Source organism: Carcharodon carcharias, assembly GCF_017639515.1.
Source record: "Carcharodon carcharias isolate sCarCar2 chromosome 38 unlocalized genomic scaffold, sCarCar2.pri SUPER_38_unloc_13, whole genome shotgun sequence".
Taxonomy (NCBI): domain Eukaryota; kingdom Metazoa; phylum Chordata; class Chondrichthyes; order Lamniformes; family Lamnidae; genus Carcharodon; species Carcharodon carcharias.
Window position 1 is genome coordinate 593,386 of NW_024470779.1, and position 9,304 is coordinate 602,689.

General features: G+C 56.7%; 1 protein-coding gene across 1 annotated transcript in view; it reads left to right on the forward strand.

Moving 5' to 3' along the window:
- LOC121274776 (integrin alpha-X-like) overlaps nt 1-6,142 on the forward strand; it is a 36,839-nt gene extending 30,697 nt beyond the window's left edge. Inside the window, exons 10-13 of the mRNA XM_041182114.1 lie at nt 551-664; nt 1,780-1,890; nt 4,683-4,793; nt 5,701-6,142. Of these exons, the coding sequence (XP_041038048.1) occupies nt 551-664; nt 1,780-1,890; nt 4,683-4,793; nt 5,701-5,811 (447 nt within the window). The 3' untranslated portion in view covers nt 5,812-6,142. The remainder of the gene's footprint in view (nt 1-550; nt 665-1,779; nt 1,891-4,682; nt 4,794-5,700) is intronic.
- Nucleotides 6,143-9,304: the final 3,162 nt, after the last annotated feature.

The following is a 9,304-nucleotide window of genomic DNA, read 5'->3' on the forward strand; positions in this document are numbered from 1 at the left end:
GGGGGGGGGGTGGTTGGTGGGGAAGAGGAGCGAAAGATGGGGTGCGGGTGGGGGAGGGGTGGGGAAGGATGGGCGGTGGGGTGGGGGGGAGGTGGTGGGTGTGCAGCCTTGGCATCGGTGCCAAGGGTAGCCTCCGACTCCCCTATCTCTCTCTCCCGCGGGGAGGGCTGGTCCTCCGGCGCAGTCCCACCTCCTGAGCAGCAGGGGGCGGCGCCGAGTTGGCGGTGGCCACTCTCTGCCAGTGGCATGGGCGAAACGCGGGCGCGGAGGAGGGGCCTGGGGTCGGGTCATGGGTGGGGCGGGCATCGCTGGCGCCGAGGGCGTGCCCTCGGGCCGAGGGTCAGCCGGAGGCTTGTCGAGGGGCCTGAAAGGGCGTCAAGAGGCTAGGCGACCTTATCCCATTCCTGTCGGGAGGGTGGCGTCGTTGGTGGGGGCGGGGGGGGGGGGTGGGGGGGGTGGTGGGGTGTGGTGTTGAGGAGGGAGGGGCCAGCCTCGGACCTTACTGATCTCTCAACGCCCCCACCCCACCCCTCCCCCTCTTCCTCCACAGGACTGCCGGGCGGAGAGCTGCTGGGTGATACACTGCACGGTCGACCAGCTGGCGCCGCAGGAGCCGCTGACCTTCGTCCTGTGGGGGTACCTGTCCCTCAGCAACATGTCACAGGTGAGCCGGGGAGGCGAGGGGGGAGGGTGGGTCTCTCCACATGTGCTGAAGGGGACATGGGCACCGCTGGCTGGGCCCAGCATTTACTGCCCCTCCCTAATTGCCCCCTCGCGAAGGGGTTGGTTGGAGTTCGACAACGTCCAGGGCAAAGCAGCCCCCCTGCTCGACCGGCACCCCATCCAGAAACATTCACTCCCTCCACCACCGACGCACAGGGGCAGCAGCGTGTGTACCATCTACAAGATGCACTGCAGCAACTCGCCAAGGCTCCTTCGACAGCGCCGCCCAAACCCATGACCACTACCATCTAGAAGGACGAGGGCAGCAGACACATGGGGAACACCACCACCTGGAAGTTCCCCTCCGAGCCCCTCACCATCCCGACTTGGAAATATATCGGCCGTTCCTTCACTGTCGCTGGAGTCAATATCCTGGAACTCCCTCCCTAACAGCGCCGTGGGTGTACCTACACCACACAGGACAAAATCCTGGAACTCCCTCCCTAACAGCGCCGTGGGTGTACCTACACCACACGGGACAAAATCCTGGAACTCCTTCCCTAACAGCGCTGTGTGTGTACCTACACCACACGGGACAAAATCCTGGCACTCCCTCCCTAACAGCGCCGTGGGTGTACCTACACCACACAGGACAGAATCCTGGAACTCCCTCCCTAACAGCGCTGTGGGTGTACCTACCCCACACGGACAAAATCCTGGAACTCCCTCCCTAACAGCGCCGTGGGTGTACCTACACCACACGGGGGACAAAATCCTGGAACTCCCTCCCTAACAGCGCCGTGGGTGTACCTACACCACACGGGACAAAATCCTGGAACTCCCTCCCTAACAGCGCTGTGGGTGTACCTACCCCACACGGACAAAATCCTGGAACTCCCTCCCTAACAGCGCCGTGGGTGTACCTACACCACACGGGGGACAAAATCCTGGAACTCCCTCCCTAACAGCGCCGTGGGTGTACCTACACCACACGGGACAAAATCCTGGAACTCCCTCCCTAACAGCGCCGTGGGTGTACCTACACCACACGGGACAAAATCCTGGAACTCCCTCCCTGACGTTCATAATTTTAAAATTTTAACGAATGTTTTACAGGCAGAATCACGGACCTATGACCTGCAGAGTGGAGCATGGATATCATTCGATCAGGAGAAATATCAGCAGGCCGGAGATGAGAAGAATAATCTCCAATTCCTCTACGCAAATGTGGGTCATTCCCAGTGAATTCCCGGCCCCTCTCCCACCTCCGGTACCTCCGTAAATTTCAGCGTGTCCCAAACTCCCCTTCTCCGCCACCCCGTGTCCATCACCCCCTGTATCTCGCTGACCCACACAGGCTCCCACTCTGGCAACCCCTCCGTTTTCAAACCCTCAACCCCCGTTATAAAAATCCCCTCCGTGGAATTCACTCCACCCGTCCCTAACTCTGTAACCTCCTCCAGCCCCTACAACCCTCCCTCACTCTGTAACCTCCTCCAGCCCCTACACCCCTCCCTATCTCTGTAACCTCCTCCAGCCCCTTCTCCCCTCCCTATCTCTGTAACCTCCTCCAGCCCCCTACACCCCTCCCTATCTCTGTAACCTCCTCCAGCCCCTACACCCCTCCCTCACTCTGTAACCTCCTCCAGCCCCTACACGACTCCCTATCTCTGTAACCTCCTCCAGCCCCTACAACCATCCCTATCTCTGTAACCTCCTCCAGCCCCTACAACCCTCCCTATCTCTGTAACCTCCTCCAGGCCCTACAACCCTCCCTATCTCTGTAACCTCCTCCAGCCCCTACACCCCTCCCTATCTCTGTAAGCTCCTCCAGCCCCAACAACCCTCCCTATCTCTGTAACCTCCTCCAGCCCCTACAACCCTCCCTATCTCTGTAACCTCCTCCAGCCCCTACACCCCTCCCTATCTCTGTAACCTCCTCCAGACCCGACACCCCTCCCTATCTCTGTAACCTCCTCTGTAACCCCTACAACCCTCCCTATCTCTGTAACATCCTCCAACCCTACAACCCTCCCTATCTCTGTAACCTCCTCCAGCCCCTACACTCCTCCCTATCCCTGTAACCTCCTCCAGACCCTACACTCCTCCCTATCTCTGTAACCTCCTCCAGCCCCTACACCCCTCCCTATCTCTGTAACATCCTCCAACCCCTACAACCCTCCCTATCTCTCTAACCTCCTCCAGCCCCTACACCCCTCCCTATCTCTGTAACCTCCTCCAGCCCCTACAACCCTCCCTATCTCTGTAACCTCCTCCAGCCCCTACACCCCTCCCTATCTCTGTAACCTCCTCCAGACCCTACACCCCTCCCTATCTCTGTAACCTCCTCTGTAACCCCTACAACCCTCCCTATCTCTGTAACATCCTCCAACCCTACAACCCTCCCTATCTCTGTAACCTCCTCCAGCCCCTACACTCCTCCCTATCTCTGTAACCTCCTCCAGACCCTACACTCCTCCCTATCTCTGTAACCTCCTCCAGCCCCTACACCCCTCCCTATCTCTGTAACATCCTCCAACCCCTACAACCCTCCCTATCTCTCTAACCTCCTCCAGCCCCTACACCCCTCCCTATCTCTGTAACCTCCTCCAGCCCCTACAACCCTCCCTATCATTGTAACCTCCTCCGGCCCCTACACCCCTCCCTCTATCTGTAACCTCCTCTGTAACCCCTACAAACCTCCATCAGGTCACCCCCTCAGTCTCTCCTTTCGAGAGAAAATATCTCCAGCCTGTTCACTCTTTACTGATAGTCATAAACTCTCTGTTCTGGTAACACCGTTGTGAATCCTTATTACATCTTCTCCAATGTCTCTATATCTATTTTATAATATAGAGACCAGAACTGTACACAGTGCTCCGAGTGTGATCTAACCAGACCACAACTGTACACAGTGCTCCGAGTGTGGTCTAACCAGACCACAACTGTACACGGTGCTCCGAGTGTGGTCTAACCGGACCCGCACTGTACAAAGTGCTCCGAGTGTGGTCTAACCAGACCACAACTGTACACGGTGCTCCGAGTGTGGTGTAACTGGACCAGCACTGTACACAGTGCTCCGAGTGTGGTCTAACCAGACCACAACTGTACACAGTGCTCCGAGTGTGGTCTAACCAGACCAGAACTATACACGGTGCTCCGAGTGTGGTCTAACCAGACCAGAACTGTACACGGTGCTCCGGGTGTGGTTTAACCGGACCAGCACTGTACAAAGTGCTCCGAGTGTGGTCTAACCAGACCACAACTGTACACAGTGCTCTGAGTGTGGTTTAACCAGACCAGAACTATACACAGTGCTCCGAGTGTGGCCTAACCAGACCACAACTGTACACAGTGCTCCGAGTGTGGTCTAACCAGACCAGAACTGTACACAGTGCTCCGAGTGTGGTCTAACCAGACCAGAACTGTACACAGTGTTCCAAGTGTGGTCTAACTGGTCCAGAACTGTACACGGTGCTCCGAGTGTGGTCTAACCAGACCAGAACTGTACACGGTGCTCCGAGTGTGGTCTAACCAGACCAGAACTGTACACAGTGCTCTGAGTGTGGTCTAACCAGACCAGAACTGTACAGAGGGCTCTGAGTGTAGTCTAACCGGACCAGAACTGTACATGGTGCTCCAAGTATGGTCTAACCGGACCAGAACTGTACACGGTGCTCCGAGTGTGCTCTAACCAGACCAGAACTGTACACAGTTCTCCGAGTGTGGTCTAACCAGACCAGAACTGCACACAGTGCTCCGAGTGTGGTCTAACCGGACCAGAATTGTACATGGTGCTCCGAGTGAGGTCTAACCAGACCAGAACTGTACACGGTGCTCCGAGTGTGGTCTAACCAGACCAGAACCATACACAGTGCTCCGAGAGTGGTTCAATCGGACCAGAACTGAGCACACCATCTTGATCATGCTCCAGCGAATTCTCTGAGAGTATTGTTTATGAGTAGATGTTAATTCCACTCGCCATTTCTCAATCATTTACTCTGCTCCTTCCATTCCAGGTGACAACTCATGTGGATACCATAAAGGAGGTGGATTATATTCCGTACATTTCGGGAGGGGCTGTAGGTGGACTGTTGCTACTGATTCTAGCTGGGGTAATACTCTGGAAGGTAGGTGTTGGGGGCCTTGCCAATAGCTTGAAATACTTATGACCTTCACCAAACTGCGGCACGTTGACTAACTCTCCAAACCAGTGGCAATCGGGAGGGGTTAGAGGCAAACATGGGTGGGCGGATGCTGGGAAATTCAGGTGAAGGCTGGATCAAGCTGAAAGTAGAGCAGTTTATGGCATGACACCCATGCTATGCTGCACCTGTGTGTATCCCTACTGATTTTAATCTAGCTCCCTCACACTGTCACTCAGTAACCCCTCTCCCCCCAGCGCCCTGTGTTACTGACTGTATCTCTACTGATGTTAATCCAGCTCCCTCACACTGTCACTCAGTAACCCCTCTCCCCCCAGCACAGTTTGTTACTGAGTGTATCTCTACTGATGTTAATCCAGCTCCCTCACACTGTCACTCAGTAACCCCTCTCCCCCAGTGCTGCATGTTACTGACTGTATCTCTACTGATGTTAATCCAGCTCCCTCACACTGTCACTCAGTAACCCCTCTCCCCCCAGCAGCCTGTGTTACTGATTGTATCTCTACTGATGTTAATCCAGCTCCCTCACACTGTCACTCAGTAACCCCTCTCCCCCCAGTTCCTTGTGTTACTGACTGTATCTCTACTGATGTTAATCCAGCTCCCTCACACTGTCACTCAGTAACCCCTCTCCCCCCAGTGCCCTGTGTAACTGACTGTACCTCTACTGATGTTAATCCAGCTCCCTCACACTGTCACTCAGTAACCCCTCTCCCCCCAGCTCCCTGTGTTACTGACTGTATCTCTACTGATGTTTATCCAGCTCCCTCACACTGTCACTCAGTAACCCCTCTCCCCCCAGCACCCTGCGTTACTGACTGTATCTCTGATATTAATCTAGCTCCCTCACGCTGTGTTATACCTGTAACAGGCAGGGTTCTTTAAACGAAAATTCAAAGACCAGATGGCGGAGAACGTTGGCCTGGAGGCTACAGAAGACAATTGCTCCGAGCCTTTAAACAAAGATTCCCCAGCGACGTAGCCCTCTACCTGTGCCGCTGGAACGCCTCGTCTGTGGATGTTTCAATCGTGAGATCACTGATTCCGCTCTTGCCCCTGTCAGTAACTGCTCGGTTTCACGAAGAGGATGCTGTTCATTTTATCAGGAGCTTTGCTTGCCGAGGTGAATGTCGCCTCGTGACTGACGCTGGCTGTTTCCTGTTGTGTGATGTTTAAATAGACTCTGTAGACTGTTTGCTGCAGCGCGCTCTTTAAATAGGCCCTGTGGACTGATGGCTGTAGGGCTGTGCTGAAATAGACACTGTAGACTGTTTGCTGCAGTCCGCTGTTTAAATAGACTCGGTAGACTGTTTGCTGTTGTGTGATCTTTACATAGACTTTGTATGCTGCCTGCTGTCGTCTGCAGTTCAAGTAGACTCTGTAGACTGCTTGCTTGCTGTTTGCTGTTTATAGAGCCTGTAGGCTATTTGCTGCAGTGTGCTGTTTAAATAGACTCTGTAGATTGTTTGCTGCAGTGTGCTATTTAAATAGACTCTGTAGGCTATTTGCTGCAGTGTGCTGTTTAAATAGACTCTGTAGACTGTTTGCTGCAGTGTGCTGTTTAAATAGACTCTGTAGACTGTTTGCTGCAGTGTGCAATTTAAATTGACTTAGTACACTGCTTGCTGTAGCACTTTGATGCAATCGGTACTGTAGCCTATGGTGCTAATAAGACAATTTCACATATATAATACCCCTTCCAACATTTCCCTCGTGCACCTCAACTTAGTTGTACTCTATGACTTACATTGAAGTACGGAGCGAGTGCAGCACTGTCGGAGGGTCAGCGCTGAGGGAGCGCCGCGCTGTCAGATGGTCAGTGCTGACGGAGCACCGCACTGTTGGAGCATCAGTGCTGAGGGAACGCCGCACTGTCAGAGTGTCAGCACTGAGGGAGTGCCGTACTGTTGGAGGGTCAGTGCTGAGGGAGCGCCGCACTGTCGGAGGGTCAGTGCTGAGGGAGCGCCGCACTGTCGGAGATAGAGTCAGGGCTGTTAGCACTAAAAGTCACGGGGGGGTATGGGTGGGGTGGGAGGTGACAGGAATTATGGGAAATCACCGGGGAGAAACTGGCCATTCACTCCATCTTGCCAGGGATTTGGAAGAATGATCAAATTTCATCTCACACCTCCACATTCCTCCTCACCACCCAGCCCCCTCCAACTACACATCCAGGCATTGCATATGGTGTGAGATTTGGGACCAGGTGAACCCTCCTCTTCGAGTTTTCCAGATGCAAGCCTGAATCTACCTGCGCGTGTTCCAAGGCAGCGGCTAACCTTAAAGCTTGCACTGACTGGGACAAAGAGAAGAATTCCAGATTTCAGGGCATCACTTCAATCTATGCTGCAGGAGCAATGGGTGATGACTGGTCGACAAGCCATCCCCAGGTGGGCCGAGGGGTGGCCAGGGGGTAACCCACCGGCAATGGCAGATTCCTGGGTATATTCGAGCGGGGGTTTCAGCTTGAAGACGGGTCCCGGCGTGCGATGCTTTGGCCATTCCCCCCCCAAACCCCCGACGAGCGCCCGTGAGCCACACCACAGGCTTGACCGGTCGCCTCGCCTCACGTCGGCCGCCCCTCGGTGGGCTCAATTTCACCCGATTTGCAGACTGGCAACCAGCGAGTCCCCCCGCGGTCTATTTAATCCTCTCCCTTCGTCGCCGGCGCCCGAGCGGCCGAAGGGCCTGCCAACCAGTCGACAGCCATTGCTCCTGCAGCGTAGATTGAAGTGATGCCCCGTTGGATCGGTCTGAAGTCTGGCACTCTTCGATTTGCCTGGGCCGCCACGAGGAGTCCAGCGTTGGCCCCCGAATCCGCGGCTCGTCTACCTCAACGATAATCAGGACTCGCAAACAACTCGGTTCAGCACTTTAGGTGGGCCCCTCTGAGAGCCGTGGGGTTTTGCCTTGGCTGCGGCTCACTGTGTTTTACCTGCTCGCGGGAATTCTGGCTTTGCGGTGTGACAGATGAGGTCCCAATTCCGCGTTGGGTCGGCCTCACTTTTGACGTTGAATAAAAGTTCGGGTGGGAGCTGTTGACACCACCTCCCCCACACAAAACACTTCCGCTTCAGTCTCATTTCCTGATCGTACAAGGTGGAGAGAGGGAGAGAAAAGGGAGGGACAGGAGGAGAGGTGGGGCGGAGAGTGGGGGGGGGGGAAGGGGCGGACATTGGGGGGGGTGCCTAGAGGGAGGCGGGGCAGAGATGACGAGGGGGGAAATGGGGAGGTTGGGCAGTGGGGGAAGGGCAGAGAGGGGGGAGGGGCGGACAGTGGGGGGGGGTGGGGTGCAGATGGGGATGGGGGAATAGGGTGGGTGGACAGTCGTGGGAGGGACCTAGAGGGGATGGGGCAGAGAAGGAGGGGGGAGGGGGGAGGGGGGAGATGGGGAGGGGCAGACAGTGCGGGGAGGGGCAGACAGTGGGGGGAGGGTCAGACAGTGGGGGGAGGGGCGAGCAGTGGGGTGAGGGGCCAAGAGGGGGCGGGTCAGATAGGGGGAAGGGGGAGATGAGGGGGGATGGAGAGGGGAATGCGGAGAGGGGATGTTGCGCAGAGAGGGGGAGGGGTGCGGAGAGGGGGAGGTGTCCAGAGAGGGGAGGGGCGCGGAGAGGGGGAGGGGCGCGGAGAGGGGGAGGGGCGATGAAAGAGAGGGTGAGGGGGAGGGAGATGTTGAGCGAGGGAAACAGTGGGTGAGAGACTGGAGAACAAGGCTCCAGAACCCAACCCGTACCCTCTACCCCTGATCCCCGCACCCTTTACCCCCGATCCCAGCACCCGTTACCCCCCAATCCCCGTACCCTTTACCCCCGATCCCCACAACCTTTACCCCCGATCCCCGACCCCTTTACCCCCGATCCCCAAACCCTTTACCCCCGATCCCTGCACCCTTTACCCCCGATCCCCGCACACTTTACCCCCGATCCCCGCACCCTTTACCCCCGATCCCCGCACGCTTAACCCCCGATCCCCACACACTCATCCCCCGACCCCGGCTCCATCAATCCCCGATCCCCGCCCCCTTTACCCCCGATCCCCAAACCCTTTACCCCCGATCTCCGCACGCTTTACCCCCGAACCCCGCACCCTTTACCCCTGATCCCCGCACCCTTTAACCCCCGATCCCCGCACCCTTTACCTCCCCAATCCCCGCACCCTTTACCCCCCGATCCCCACACCCTTTACCCCCCAATCCCCACCCCCTTTACCCACGATCCCCACACCCTTTACCCCCGATCCCCACACCCTTTACCCCCGATTCCCGCACCCTTTACCCCGAATCTCCACACCCTTTACCCCCGATCCCCGCACCCTTTACCCCCCAATCCCCGCACACTTTACCCTCCGATCCCCGCAACCTTTACCCCCAATCCCCGCACACTTTACCCCCGATCCCTGCACACTTTACCCCCGATCCCCGCACCCTTTACCCCCGCTCACCACACGCTTTACCCCCGATCCCCGCACACTTTACC